The sequence below is a fragment of the Gopherus flavomarginatus genome, chromosome 3 (genome assembly GCF_025201925.1).
Source record: "Gopherus flavomarginatus isolate rGopFla2 chromosome 3, rGopFla2.mat.asm, whole genome shotgun sequence".
In the NCBI taxonomy this organism is placed as follows: domain Eukaryota; kingdom Metazoa; phylum Chordata; order Testudines; family Testudinidae; genus Gopherus; species Gopherus flavomarginatus.
The window spans coordinates 6596706-6611824 of record NC_066619.1 but is presented as its reverse complement, the minus strand read 5'-3'; the positions used below and the strand labels follow the sequence as shown (position 1 = coordinate 6611824).

At 42.1% G+C, this 15119-nt stretch overlaps 1 protein-coding gene across 1 annotated transcript in view; it reads right to left on the bottom strand.

Annotated features, from left to right (window-relative positions):
- Window positions 1-533: 533 nt before the first annotated feature.
- The window catches only part of KIAA1328 (KIAA1328 ortholog), a 262209-nt gene continuing 247623 nt past the window's right edge, over window positions 534-15119 (bottom strand). The window contains exon 11 of the mRNA XM_050943589.1: window positions 534-4182. Coding sequence (XP_050799546.1) covers window positions 3969-4182 — 214 coding nt within the window. The 3' untranslated portion in view covers window positions 534-3968. The remainder of the gene's footprint in view (window positions 4183-15119) is intronic.

Sequence of the window (15119 nt, the reverse complement as noted above, 5' to 3'; positions counted from 1 at the left end):
TGCCAGAGCCTTGTGCGTTTGGAGATGAAGGTCCCAAATTCAATCCCGTGACAGAGGCTGTTATGCTTGGGTAAGCCTAAACCAGCTATTTTACAGGTACCTAACCTCACAACATACTAGGACAGCAGGAAGTCAACGGCATTAGGGCTTACTGAGGAGAGACAGAGCTAGGTGTCATCAGCATACTGCCGACATTTCAGTCCATAGCCTCTCACCATCACCCCCAGTGATGTCACAAACAGGTTGAAGAGGGTGATAAGGTTGGTCCCTGTGGGACAATACAAAAACAAGAGCTCTTGGGGAAGAACTGTGGGGCACTTTGTCTTTTTCTGGGATCTCTGAAAGAAAACGTGAACCAAGCTTCCCTACTGGACTTGCCTAGCCTGTTAGGGCCTATAGATAAGTGGGCAGCACCTCATCATCACCAGTGGTGTTGAAGGTTACCAAAATATCTAACAATGGAGAGTCTATTGCTATACTCAGGCATGACAAAACAAAGGAAAAGATAATGCAATAATTGAAGCTCTCAAAGATAAAATGAAAAAAAAGCAGATAATTTATTAAATTAAAACCTCACACACATATATAAATATATGCTTGGGTTTAAGATAGGATTCACCAAGTAGAACCAGAGAGGCTAGGAAGTAGAATGAAAGCGTGATTGTTTACAGATCCTCTGCTTACAGAGTGTGCAAGAGAGATGACCACACAAACACAGCAGGTGTTGGAAATACAAGCCATTCAGGTAGAAACACAAAGTCAAGGAATGGAGAGTAACCTTAGTAGGAGATGTGTTACCCCACAAGCTTCCTGTAAGACACAGCCTTATCTGATGCTGAAGCTTATTATCTGGGAGACTCTGGACAAAATCATGGGCTGGAGTATCTCCCCACTGGGGGCTAATATAGGAGTTTAAACTGAAAAGGACACAGTCATGTGATTGCTTTTGCTAGTTTATTTTTGCATTCCCTCTACTGTTTTAGAAGATGGAAAATAATTCCCCTCCCTACCCCAAATACTGATTTTGTCCTTTTCGATTTGACAACAATTGATTTTCTTCCAAGGCTATAAATGTTTTAATAACTTTAACTTTGTAGTGCCTTGTGGCAAAATATATTTGCTTGCATTGACTGCTAACACTATTCTTAGTCTACTGCTGCTAACTACAACAGTAGAGCCAACTGGAGAAGGTTTGTTTCTTTAGGATCTACCAAATTAGTAGCCTCTCCTAGTTCATGTTTACTGGATAATTAGAATCTAGAGGTCTTTCCCAACAAGATAATTTTAAACCTCTTCATTCCAGAATTCTTTGCTACAACATGCAAAACATGCTTCATGTATAGCTCCTACGGATGTAGAGGTGGTCATGTTTGAGGCCCCAAACCTTGACAATGTCCATTTAAAATACAATTCCCACCAAAATACAGATTCAAGACAAAAACACCATCAGAGTTAAAATAATTAACAGACAAAAAGGATAATTAAAAATCTGAGCGTGGTTAAATATTGGCACCCATGAAGCACTAGAGAGCATAATGCTCCCATGGAGAATTCCGGAATATGTACGCAAAGGCACCTTTCAAATGTCATTTTTGCTGTTAGTGTTTGTTAAAAAAGGCAATTACAGTTACAGTCAATCTGGAGAAGAACAGAAATTGAAGGTGTTCAGTCTAGACCCAGACCAGAAACTGAAGGCTCGCATTTGGTCTAGACCCAGAAAAGCATTTCTTCTACAAAAGCAAAATCTTAAAAAAAAAATCCAAACCCATGTCCTATTGTCTATTCCCTCCTTGTTCCCCCCAAATACCAGCTGCCTCTCCTGAATTTTTCTTTCTTTCTAAGGCCAAAGCAAACTATGTTAAACTTGATCCTCTGTGCCCAAGGAGCAGAAACATGAAGGACACTGAAGAGAGACTCCCCCAGCCAGTCCAGTGATGGATCACTTGCCAGGTCCGTGGGACCTTAGGACAGAATTCTCTAGACAAAGCTTGTCCCCAGTGGATTAAGGAGCAGATACATGTCATGGCAGGATACTGATAAGAGACTGTAAATATCCATAGGAATGGCTGGAGAGAAACAAATGATACGGGCACCGTTTCTCACCAGGCTCACGGGTGCAGGAAAACTGCTCCTATCTCTTCTGTCCTTGTATTTTTCCAACAAGCTTTTAAAATTCAGCTGTGATGCAAGAAAAGGACATCAACTAATTTGTAAATAACATTAGATTAGAAAAAATTGTCTGGAATAATGTAGGCTGTGGTATTTCCCTCCCCGTCACCCTTTTTAATTCCTCACTATAGGAGCCCTGTGCTGCTGTTGGCCTTCACAAAATTCCATCTGCCCCACGACGCTGCAAAAGCTAATCCGCTGCCACCCAGCTGAGGTAGTTTAACAGTTGGGGCTCCTCAAGAGAAGGGATGGCCACCTCATAATTCCCAGAAATGCCTTTAAAAATAATCAGTTCCAAGGTTTCAACTCCTCAAATCTTGGTCTCAGTGAATACATGTTCCACACACTGTACAGTATGCATGTGCCAGCCAGAGAACAGCCTGGGCCTCATCACCAAGCCTTGCCAGCTCCACTGAGGGACAGGGTGGCACTGTGGATTGGTGCATGCACAAGTGCATGGGAGGCACACAACAGCAGTACATCAGGGACAAGTCCAGGGGCTCACTGCCATGGAGGTATGGAACAGGAGCCTGGAGGACCAGTCACAATAGACTGAAAAAAGCAGTACTGGTCCATATACCAGTGGCTGGAAACAAATAGCCTAGAGCTTGTCTGTACCGCTGTGATTCTGACTTTCTCTAGCTGCACTTTTATTGTGTGAAAGGAATATTTCAGCTTCATATTTCTAGGAACACTTGCCAGTGGCTACAATGTTACAAGAAAATATGAATACTGCATTGTGCAGAAAATGTCCATTCATCCAGTAATCTGCAGTCATTTTTACCCATTCTGCACATTTCTTTAAATAACCAAGTGCATGAAGTAGATGGGAGTGCGTTTAAATAAACTGAAATAGATAGAGCATTAATAATTAAAGCCGGCAGGGAAACGTGCATTACGAGCTGCTAGTAGAAATAATTACAGATTTGTCTTATTTACAATGGAACCTGGAAACGGTATCAAAATAGTGCAAGTTAGTGAAAATGCCTTAAGACTGTTCTTACTCTATAACTACTATCTATCTCATTCTGAAGAGCACATCAAATACAGTTTGGACCTGTACATTGCCTGGCTCTATGAGATATTTAAGGAGTTGGCAATAGGGTTCCCAGCATACACACTATGTCAAATAGCACTGATTTAAGGCAGACTACTTTCAAACAGATGCACAGTGCATTAACCCTGCAACACCCATTAATGTTATTAGACATTATACAGCTGAGCTGAGTATATGCTTCCTAACATCTCAGCACGGTAAATATCAGAATGCTGAAGGCAACGGTAGATCACAGAATCATTGGAAACAATATTCAAGTGCTTGTACCTTCGTAACATTGTTAGGTTTTAAACAGGCTGCTTTTTAATTAGAAATAATCTAATTGAAATGCAGTGGGTCTTCTGTGTTCTGCAGCTCTTGCAAACTGCTTTATAGCTAAAAAAAATCGATAATGAAATATACTTCTCATATGAGGGCTGGCTAAGCTATGACTTCAATCGACTCCAAAATGTTGTGGATTTAATTATATTTTAGAATAATTGCTTGGCACATGAAAAGTTTACCCAAAATTTACTAACACCTTCTGATTGGACTGTTCAAAAAGAAAAAAAAATGTTATTCTCGCAGCATGATTACTAAATTCTAAGTGAAAGAGGAAGCTACTGTACTAACTCCTTGGCAAGGAGGGAGACAATCATTTGTCAAATAATTTAAAAGTGATACTGCGATTAACAAATCTAGAGCAGAAACAGGAACAAGGTCCGAAAAATCCCACAGATTGGCTGCAGAGTAATGAGCCTCATCAAATGAAGAAAATATCCTCCAGGATCCGGCTCTCCTCAAGCTCCTCCATTTTGCTTCGGGTACTATGAGGGGCTTGGCACCACACAGATTTTCTGGGGCTCCCATTCCGAGGGGCATGGGGTTTCTTCCAGTCGTAAGACTCTCCGTAGTGGTGTCCTGGGGCAGCGACTGGACTCATTGCTTCAACCAACTCAATAAGGGAGGCCTCATACCTGGAGAAAAACACCATGAAAATGCAGTCCTATTAAACACCATCGCATCAAACACAGTTTGAAATGAACACTCCTAACTCCGTCCTCCAGACTAGAGCGAAACCTGTGCAATAGCGCCGAGCATGACAGGAGGGATCACAGCACTGCAACTGCTGCTAAGGTGCCAATGTGGAGGCAGTGAAGGAGAGGCAAAGCTTTAGTGGGCCCTTTATTTTGAGAGCACTTCAGTTTCACCAGGTTTCCTGTTGAATTGGACAGCGTCTCATTTACAGCTCAGAGATTCAGGATAGAACAGCTCACGGCATGACAGCTCAACACGTGACTCATAAACGTGCGGCACTTGCCTGAATAGGCTCTGCCCTTGATTTAGGTTCCTAGGGATTTGAAAACAGCAGGCACCTTTATTCTTTGTGCTACAAAACACACGTGCTTCTTATAAATCTCTATGCAATATATGGAATCTGTGTGTGACTGAAGGAATATAATCCAGACAAAGTAACACAAAATCAACAGCTCAGGCATCAAGAGAAAAGGCAAAGATGCTAAACATCACTCAAGCTGTCCTGTAAGTGTTCAGTGCAGATGCAGAGGAGGTTTACAAGCCTACTCGTGCAGTAACATACACTGAGTACTGGCAATTACTCTAGGCTGCTTAGACAGAGCTTCCTATTAATATTCACACAGGATCAGACCGGAGCTACATGCCAGTGTGGGACTGATCATTACATTATATTTTCTACTCTTATCATGTGTCCAGTTTTAAATGTTTCAAGCAAGACAGCTTCCACCACTTCCCATGGGAGGCCATTCCCCAGTTTAGGAAATCTCTCTGAGGAAGTTTGCCTGATTTCCTGCCTAAGCATCCCTCCCCCTCAGTTCCATCTTGTTGTTTCCCTGTTCCAGCTTAAGCAATACCTTTTCCCCTGGGTGTTTACACTATTCAAATAATAATGCATACAATTACTAATAATCTGCACACAGAGAGACTTCCCCGTGCAGGCAGGCACTCAAAGCACTTTACAAAGGTAAAACACTAGCTGGGCCCAGTGTATTTCATACTTGTGGAATTTGCCACAGAATTCACCCCTTGCTTTTGAACTGCAACCTTGAGCCTAACCTTGATTCCTTCTAAATTATGTTTCTTGTCATTAGTGTGGGGGGAAGTCCCTTAAAATACAACTCTAGTGTAATCAAACAATGATGCCTTCCTGACTGTGCAAGCAGTCTGAAACAACAGTGCCATGGGGTACGAACTATCTCTGTCCTCAGTGGAGTGTCAATTCTAAAAACTAAGGGAGAGAATTTACATGTCAACAGCTAGGTATTTCACCACCGATCATTTTAGCAGAAATAGCACTGACATGCTTGTGCTCACTTGTCTCCCACGCTACGTCGGGGGTCAGCCTCCAGCTGCTCACCACCACTGTCTGCAATGTGCACAAAGGTTTCCTACATGCTGAAGACTGAAAATGTGGGAAGAGAGCATACAATAAATGGAATTTAATATCCAAACAAACACAGATACTATGACACTGGGCTGCATTATTCATCACTGTATTTGATCCAATAGTAACATCCACTTTCGAATTTAAATGAAGCTGCTGCAAGCTCTGCTCCAGAAACCCAGGGGCCTTGCTGCAGAATTTAGGTCCCTCTTGCAACATACCACATGGATAATTGTATAGATGGGACCCTGAGGCACAGATAAGCTAAGTGACTTGCCCAAGTTCATCAAATAAAGTAGTAGCATGTCAGGGGTCTGAACCACAAGACTATGCTGCCTAACCTCAGTTACTTCTCAGCCAGGTTGGAATTTAGCACATGGTACACAAAGCAACTGTCAAAGATCTAACCTTTACCCAGTGACCGCCCCCCCAGTGGGCAATTGTGGATTCTGATGACAACCTTAGTTCTTTCAAACTTTTTTTGCACTGGTAAGTCAATTCTTTCACTCCTCCAATCATTGTTACTGTTCCCTCCAATTTGCCATCCACTATCATTCCTAGGTTTATCTGGCTCACCATTACTGCACTGCAACTCCATTACTGCATTATTCCCTCTAACTGAGATCACATTCTTTCCCCCTAGCTTGCATTTTTTGTGACTTTCCTGCCTGTGTTTGCAGCCTTTCTAGGTCCCCTTGTAATTTGTCTGTTCAAACCAGCCAACAGAGTCACAGATAAGGAGTTCAAATAAAATAAACAAGACAGAATTCTATTGAACTTGACCACTTGAATGGCTAACCGTTCTCTGCGATGACATATTATAAGTATTCTGGCCAAGACTTTTAGAAGTTAATGATGATTTTGGATGTCCAACCTGAGAGACTTTAAAAGGGGCTTGATTTTCTGTAAGTGCTGAGCATCAGCCCTCTGAAAATTGAGCGCCTCTAAGGCATCTCAGCATGGACATCCAAAGTCCCAGTTTAAAAGTTGGTCCCACAACTTTACAAAGATGAGCTTTTGACATGTGGAATGCTTGGACCAGACACATTTATATACATTCCATGCATCAAAGAAGAAATCCAGCTCTCACACACTCTGGTTTCATTAGCCACACCTAAACCTCCCTACTAGATTCATCTAGCCTAACATATAAATGCTTATCTCCCTGCCTGCGGCTCGATCATAAAATTTCAATTTCTCCAGCAACCACATTCAATCACAGATTAGGTTGGGGGATGGGGGGAGACGACACAAACCAGCAAGTGTGTTTGCAATGAACGTGCAGCCGCCAGTGTTCAGCAGCACCTTGGAGCTAATTTTTTCTGCAAGTTTATCTAACTTTTACAGCATTTCTGCTATCGGGAAGGCTAAATGATTTGGCAGATTACAAGAGCAGCAAATAGCAAAGATTATTTAAAAGACCAGACATTGTAAATCAGTCTATTTGACACCACAGTTATATATGCAATAAAGCGAACAAACTCTGCTAACGGAGCATTATCTGATAAAGAGAATGCTCCTTGCAGGTATTTAGTGTTTAATCCCATGAAAATAGTTTGCCCTGATTTGTCTAGGTGACATCAGACAGCAGCTGGCTGGAGGCAACGGAGTTGATCCAGCATGCCTTGAACCTCACAAAGGCAATTTTCTCAACATTTATTGGTATCCGAATATTTAAAGGGACATTGCCAACATGTTCAGACTCTAAAATATACCTTCTTCTAAAGAAAGCATGTAGATCCCTGGTATGCACTGATTAAAGAAAATTAAAATAGGGTTCATTACTATTTATATGGCACTGCAGACTTGCATGACACTACTGTAAGGTGGGTGCACAGTTGTTGGAAATGTGTACTTAGAAAGTAATTACCAATGGTTCACAATCAAGCTGGAGGGGCCTATCAAGTGGGGTCCTGCACGGATCTGTCCTGGGTCTGATTCTATTCAATATCTTCATAAGTGATTTGGATAATGGCATAGAGAGTACACTTATGAAGTCTGCAAATGATACCAAGCTGGGAGGGGTTGCAAGTGCTTTGGAGGACAGGATTATAATTCAAAATGATCTTGACACTCTGGAGAAATGGTCTGAAATAAATAGGAGGAAATTCAATGAGGAAAAATGCAAAGTATTACACCTGGGAAGGAGAAATCAATTGTACACATACAAAATTGGAAATGGCTGCCTAGGAAGGACTGCAGAAAAGGATCAGGGTTATCAGTGGATCACAAACTATAACCTCAACTGGAGTAGTGTGTCCTGTTCTGGGCACCACACTTCAGGAAAGATTTGGAGAAACTGGAGAAAGTCCAGAGGAGAGCAACAAAAATGATTAAAGGTCTAGAAAACATAAGCTAGGAGGAAAAATTGAAAAAACTGGGTTTGGTTAGTCTGGAGAAGAGAAGACTGATGGGGGATATGATCATAGTCTTCAAGTACATAAAAGTTTGCCATAAAGAAGAGGGAGATAAATACTTCTCCTTAGCCACTGAGGATAGGACAAGAAGTAATGGACTTAAATTGCAGGAAGAAAGATTTAGACTAGACGTTAGGAAAAACTTTGTAACTGTAAAGGTAATTAAGCTCTGGAACAAAATGCCTAGAAAGGTTGTGGAATCTCCATCATTGGAGATTTTTAAGGACAGGTTAGACAAACACGTGTCAGGGATGGTCTAGATAATACTTAGTCCTGGATCAGATGACCTGCTGAGGTCCCGTCCAGTCTTACATTTCTATGATTCCATGATGTCAACGGCTGCAAGATCGAGTGCTCAAAACTCAGGAAACTTCAGTCTTCAGTTGCCAAAGCTGCATATCCTTATGGAGCAAATTTACAGAAAAAAGTAGCTTTACAGTTTTCATTTAACAAGGAAAAAAATTCACACATGCAACATGAAAAGTGCCTTAGTAGCCTTAGCCTGGAATTTCCTGACTTCTGGGTGTTTGATTGTGCAACCAAAGTGCTACATCAGTGTTAGTTTTGTGCACAGAATTTTCTATGGGTTACCCCCCACACACACAGAAAGAAAGAAAATTCTGGGGTGGAGGGCAGGAGTCAGACTTGCAAGGCTTCTCATTGCCCTTTTAAAGTTAGCATGAACTCAGGCTACTTATTTGCCACAATCACCTTCTTTCGGAAGCCCTGACTGACAGTGCGTTATGGAGTTATGCTGTAGAACAGTCACTTTTCTCAGCCTGATTTTGACACTTCCCCATGGCCATTTTTCCACCCCTAACCTCTGTCAGCCTAAAAATGTGTGTATTTCATCATGCTAGAGGAGAATTTGCTGAGAAAGTGTTAGATTGATCCGACCAGCAGCATAAGGATCATGGATCTTGGAAAAAATAGTGCTTTTCACTTTTGGAAAGTTATTCTGGTGTTTACCTTGTCTGTTCATAACTAGCTGCTCAGTATAAAAACATTAACATTGTTTATTCTCACTGATAACTACTGCACAGACCTAGTTTTATTTTTATTGTCCTAAATCGTAGGTTATTTGGGGCCTGGTTTTCTGGGAATTGGAAGTCAGTGGGAGTTGCAAGTCCTCAACACACCTGAAAACCGGGCCACAATTTCTTCTCAACAAATCTCTTCACCATTGGAAGCCTGAGATTATTATAAGCTCCACGAACTCTATGTAGGAGAGAGAGCACACAGGATTGGCGTGCAGGGCTCTAAGCAGCAGGAGAAAAAGAGAGGATGTGACCTAGGAAAGAGTCCAGCTGTAGGTGAACTCTGACGTAGAGTTATAGAGTTTACAATGGGCACTCCAGCTCCTGCACAGTTTATCAGCTCTGCACATTAAAGACAAAAGGTAAAACTTCAAAAGCACCTGAACAACTAAGGCGCCTGAGTCGTGTAGACACTTTTGAAAACTTTACCCCATACTTTTTTCTTAAGTTTTACATTTTAATTAAATATTAAGAGTCTGGGGGAGTTTATAACCAGCAAAGGTGGAGGAGTTTCTTAGCCGATCACTGAGGCGACAAGAAACAATAATAAATTAATATGATTCTTAACATCGTAAATTAAATGTTCATATTTTAAATGAAAGAAGAAAATACTCCAGAAATAAAATAGTTTGACTGAGTGTCAAAAGGGAAGTACAACCGCCCCATCACCTCCACTCCCCTCAGCTTACTGGTCAGCTGGACTTTCATACCCAGAACACTAGGAAAGTGTTTTATTTTGCTTCGTGCTTCAAAAGTGAATCAGCAGGAACAATCTGGGATTCGCACAGCTGAAATGCACTCAAATGTGATTGCTGGTCCAGGAACAATAGGTTCGTACATTCACAGTACAGAGTCTGAGAAATCACTACGCAGTGACTAAACGAACCTTTGTATTCTCGCTATAAAAGCTGCTGACCAATCAGAGTACAGGGAATTACACACCATGGAGTTACTGAGAAATGCCATGGTTATGCAAAATTGACACCCAGAACCAATATGAATGCAGGAAATTGTGTACTGGAGGAGGGGAAAAAACCCAGTAGTTATGGAGCTGTAACTGTACTGCATCATTCCACCCTGATTGGCTGAAATATTAAATACATTTAGATTATGGAATAGGACATTGCATTCTGAAATATGTAACATTTCATGTACGCAGTACAATACATAAAGTACGCATTTAGCTGTATTATGTTTTTGTATTGCCCTGTACAGTTTAAGTAATAAAATCATTTGCTCCTGTCTGCAGAAAACAGCACAATACCAAACAAATTTGATATTTGCCGGAGTCAGTAAAAATTTCCCTACTCGGCAAAATAACTAGATTTATTAGAGTCATAAACACTCTGGCAGTGAGATATATGTATATTTCCTTAAACAAGCAGTGTCACGTATTATTTGATCATCATGTTCAGAGATATCTTTTCATTTACAGTCCCTGAAAATTTATTCTTTGACCATAAATGTCTAGAAAACACACAGCGTCTTTTCTGCAAGGTGATGACATTTCAACAAAGCACACCAGCAATATGGCATCAGAGATTAGTAGCTGTACAGGTTTACTTTTATTTATCTGCATGTATCCAATGATATAAAAAGTTTATTTTCATATTTCTGCTTGAATTCTCAACATAAACCTCCAAGTGATTTACTAACGTTACATGAATTGCCTTTGGATTAGAGCAGGTTTTGAAGCTTGGAGGCACAATATTATACTAGTACTTTGTACTTCTAAGCACTATCCATCTCCAAGCACTTTACAAACATTAACTACAGCTACTAATACTACAAGAAGGTGAGGAGCCCATTTCACAGAAAGGGAAACTAAAGTTTAAATAGGTTAGCTACAAATGCCTATGGTTATACAGCAAATCAGTTCTCAAAGCCTTACAGAAATAATTTAACATAGGAGAGCAAACAAAAGCCACCTCTCCTTGGTGGGAAAAAGAACAGATACAGATGTTCAGCAGTCCAAGCAATCAACTCGCCAACCCTACTGTCAGAGGTGATGGCAGCTAAAGGTGTGTATCTTCACTTCAGAGTCAGCCCAGATGATTGGCACCCTGGTCTGATCACCAAGTTAGCCGAGCTGGGGTGCAGACAGCTAATTGCAAAGCCTTACCTGAGTTACTGGTGCTGCACGCCCTCAAGGGTGTCACTAGTCTTCTGGAGGCCTATCTGATGGTTCTTTGGGCTGCTGTCGGCTGAGTCACTCTGATTTTTTCCCAGTGGATTGTGGGAGAGCTTCTGTCTTTTTGGGCACTTGGGGGAATTGTGGAAGGCATTGGAGGACTATCAGAGTGCTTTAGCCTGTGTCCTCACTGCAAAAAGTGCAGGTTACCAGTCTGAGTGAAAGCAGAAATCAGGCTTAAACTGTCTTCCCATCCCAAAGCCAAGCCAGCTAACCTGGTATTGAGCGCATCACTGACTCGCTGAGAGATCTGTGTGCATATGGATGGAAAAGTCAGGGGCACTATGTAAGTAAGAGCCCAGAAAACTCAGCAGCGAAGACATAACAAAAGAGGACAGGAGCAGATTCACAGGAGCTCGCCATTTTCGTTTGACTCAATGGCTGAAGAACCACACAAACAACAATAGGGAAAATAAATGTGAAAATAGGATGTTAAAACTTCAGGGATTTAAACAAATTAGAAACAAGGCAGGCTCTGAGATTCCCAGGCATCCCTGTCTGACGACTCCCAGGATTCTGAAACAGAAGATAAGCACATGGACTGAAAGGCCAAGGCGGTGAAAAAAGGATTGTAGGCAAAGGGAAAGTGCTGGTTTCTATGGAACTGCTTGAGTGACTGCATATCTTTTACTTCTGGACAGTCAGAGACACTCCCCAGACTCTCCATTCATTGCAGGAGTCGGGAAGATGAGACACCTCGCAATGCAATTTTTATTTAACCTGACATCATCTTTGGTAGTGCAGGGTGCTGGTACCCACTGTATATTTTCCAAATACATGTCAGTGTATTTTAGCTCTCGAGCTAAATGATCAGGCTGCAGAATATTTTCTATGTAATTAAAAAAAGATCTGAGCCTTTTATTTAAAATACATCACACAACTGATTTGCATAGTGTCCTTAGCGAGAGCATCCCAGAGTGCTGTTAAACCAACACCTCCATAATAGAAAGCTCACAATATCAGATATGTTTCATGATACTCTCTAAGGCAGTATTCATACAATCACAAGCTCAAGAAGGAAAAGACCTGATAGATCATCCAGACATCTCCCTGCCCATGGAGAACTGTTCCCTAAAGCATGCTTCCTGGAACTTGCCCCAAGCAGTGGGGCTCTCGCTGTTTTGCTTAGGAGGCCATTCCCGAGCCAAATACATCTCAGTCTCTCATGACTGTTACTGTTTATGTAGATGTTAGTAGAGCACCTAGAGGCCCTGATCAGGATTGGGGACTCACTGCACAAATGTTTCTAAGAGTTTACAGTCTAATTAGACAAATCAGACAAAGGGGGAGGGGGGAATGGATGCAACACAGAAGCAGAGTTATGCGGGGTAAACACCATATTAGTGCCATGAGTTTTTCCTTTTCAATTTGCGGGAGGGGAAAGGTGTTTTTCTGTGTACACATATATTGCGTACACACACTCTGTCGGAGTTTTTCCTTAGAGGCAGCCTAAGTTGAAGCAAAAGTTTTCCCTTTCCTAACTTCATCCCATTACTCATAGTTACAGATCCTTGTGCAATACTTAGAAATTCATCTCCTTCTCTAGTGTTACACCCTTCAAATACTTGAATATTATGTTCCCCCCAACAACCTAAGTCATCACTTATCCAAGCTAGACATATTTTAATCTTTTCTCATAAATCAATCCCTCAAACCTAGTGATAATTTTTTATTGCTCTTCTCTGAGCTTCCTCTAATTTGTCAATATTTTCTGGTAATATGGCACCCAGAACTGAACACAATGTTCCCCGGGTATGGTCACAACAGAGCTGTTAGGACAATCTGCTCTGTGCTATATGATGAAATGTCTTTGCAGCCCAAAATTACATTGGCCTTTTTTGTAGCCATCACCTCACTCTGCAAAACCCTAATTTTTATCTATTAATACATCTGAGCATAATATATCATTGTACGCCATAAAACCTGATACGCAACTCCCACAGACACACTAGCTCACATTCAGTGAGGTCACTGGCAATAACAATCCCATCAGAGACAACAGTTCTTTGCAGGATCAGGCATGCAGTAGGGAGGGAAGAAATAGACTTTTATAGTAGTGTCATACCCTTGGCTAACCGAACTGGCCATGCTTGGCACATTTATCATGCTGAAGGGTTTGCTCCCATCAATAGGAGTGTTGAAAAGACCTTGATCCTGAAACTGGCTGAGTGGTGTTGGTACATTCCTGGCCCACTGCAGACAGAACAGTATCAGTGCAATAAAGGACAAAGGGCTCAACACAGTGTCCCAGAGACCTCTGCCCTGGATCCGGGCTGATTGGTGAGTCTCATTTTTCTTGGTGCTCATTGGTGCTTCATTATTGAAATTGTTTGCTACCACTTCCTCTTGTGTAACAACAGCCCATTATTTCCACTTAACCGTGAAAGAGCACTGCCTCTCCTCCCTATCGCCCGCCATGTCCTCGCTTCCCTTTCTCTGCTTTTCTACTTCCTTGCTCCTATGACTCAACTCCTCCCATCTCCTGCTCACCTAGGGTGACCAGATGTCCCGATTTTATAGGGACAATCCTGATTTTGGGTTTTTGTTTTTTTTATATATAGACTCCTATTACTCTCCACCCCTGTCCGATTTTTCACATTTGCTGTCTGGTCACCCTTTGTTCACCCCAGCCCTCATTCTAAAACATAAAAAACAGACAAAAAATGGTGGGACTTACATGGAATTTACATGGGACTTACATGGTGTGATAGACCCAGGCCAGTTGGGAACAGCAGAGTAGTAGAAGGGAGATATACTGGCCACTGGATAAGCAGTTTTCTGTTCCCTGAGTGATCAGAGCAGGGGCTGCTCCAGGCTAATGAGAACCTGACTTCAATTAACCTGCTAAGAGTCAGGTGCAGCTGTTAAGCACCTGACTCTAATTAAGGCCCCTCTGATGCTATAAAAGGGCTCACTCCAGTAAGGTCAAAGGGAGCCAGGTGAGAGGAAGTGCATGCCAGGAACTGGGAGCAAGAGGCGTGTAAGGAGCTGAGAGTGAGTAGGTATACTGCTGGAGGACTGAATACAAGCATTATCAGACATCAGGAGGAAGGTGCGGTGGTGAGGAAAAAGAAGGTGTTGGGAGGAGGCCATGGGGAAGTAACCCAGGGAGTTGTAGCTGTTGCGCAACTGTACCAGGAGGCACTCTAGACAGCTGCAGTCCACAGGGCCCTGGGCTGGAACCCGGTGTAAAGAGTAGGCCCAGGTTCCCCCCAAACCTCCCAACTCCTGATCAAACACAGGAGGAATTGACCTGGACTGTGACTTCTACCAGAGGGGAAGGTCTCTGGGCTGTTTCCCAACCCACAGAGTGAATCTGTGAGGCGAGCAAATCCGCCAATAAGCACAGGACCACCAAGGTAGAGGAGGAACTTTGGGCTTCACCATTCACTGTTCCAAATGAGACTAAGCCACTATTGTCTTTTCTACTTCTCATCTAATCCCTCTTTATTTCTCTTTTTCCATTCCCGTCCACCCTTACAGAATCATTCTCACCAACCTTTTGCTTTTACAACCTTACCCCAACCAGTCATTCCCACCTAACAATCTCTATCTCACTATGCCATTAAGAAATACATTTTTAAGAGAAGAAAGAAATGTTTAGAAAAAATAAGAACTGAGCAGACAGAGCACGTGCAGAAGCACCAATGTTCACTCTTGATTTTACACGTGTAACCCTTCTCCATTCTCCTGTCCTGCCTTTGTTTCTGGCTTCTCTTTTCAGAGTCCCTCTCTCTCTTTTGAGTACCAATCTTTTTGGGGGCAGGGGTGGTCTTTTACTTGTCTGAACAGTGCCTACAACTTTATGGATGCTAAATCAAAACCACCTCAGCATCACATTTTAAAA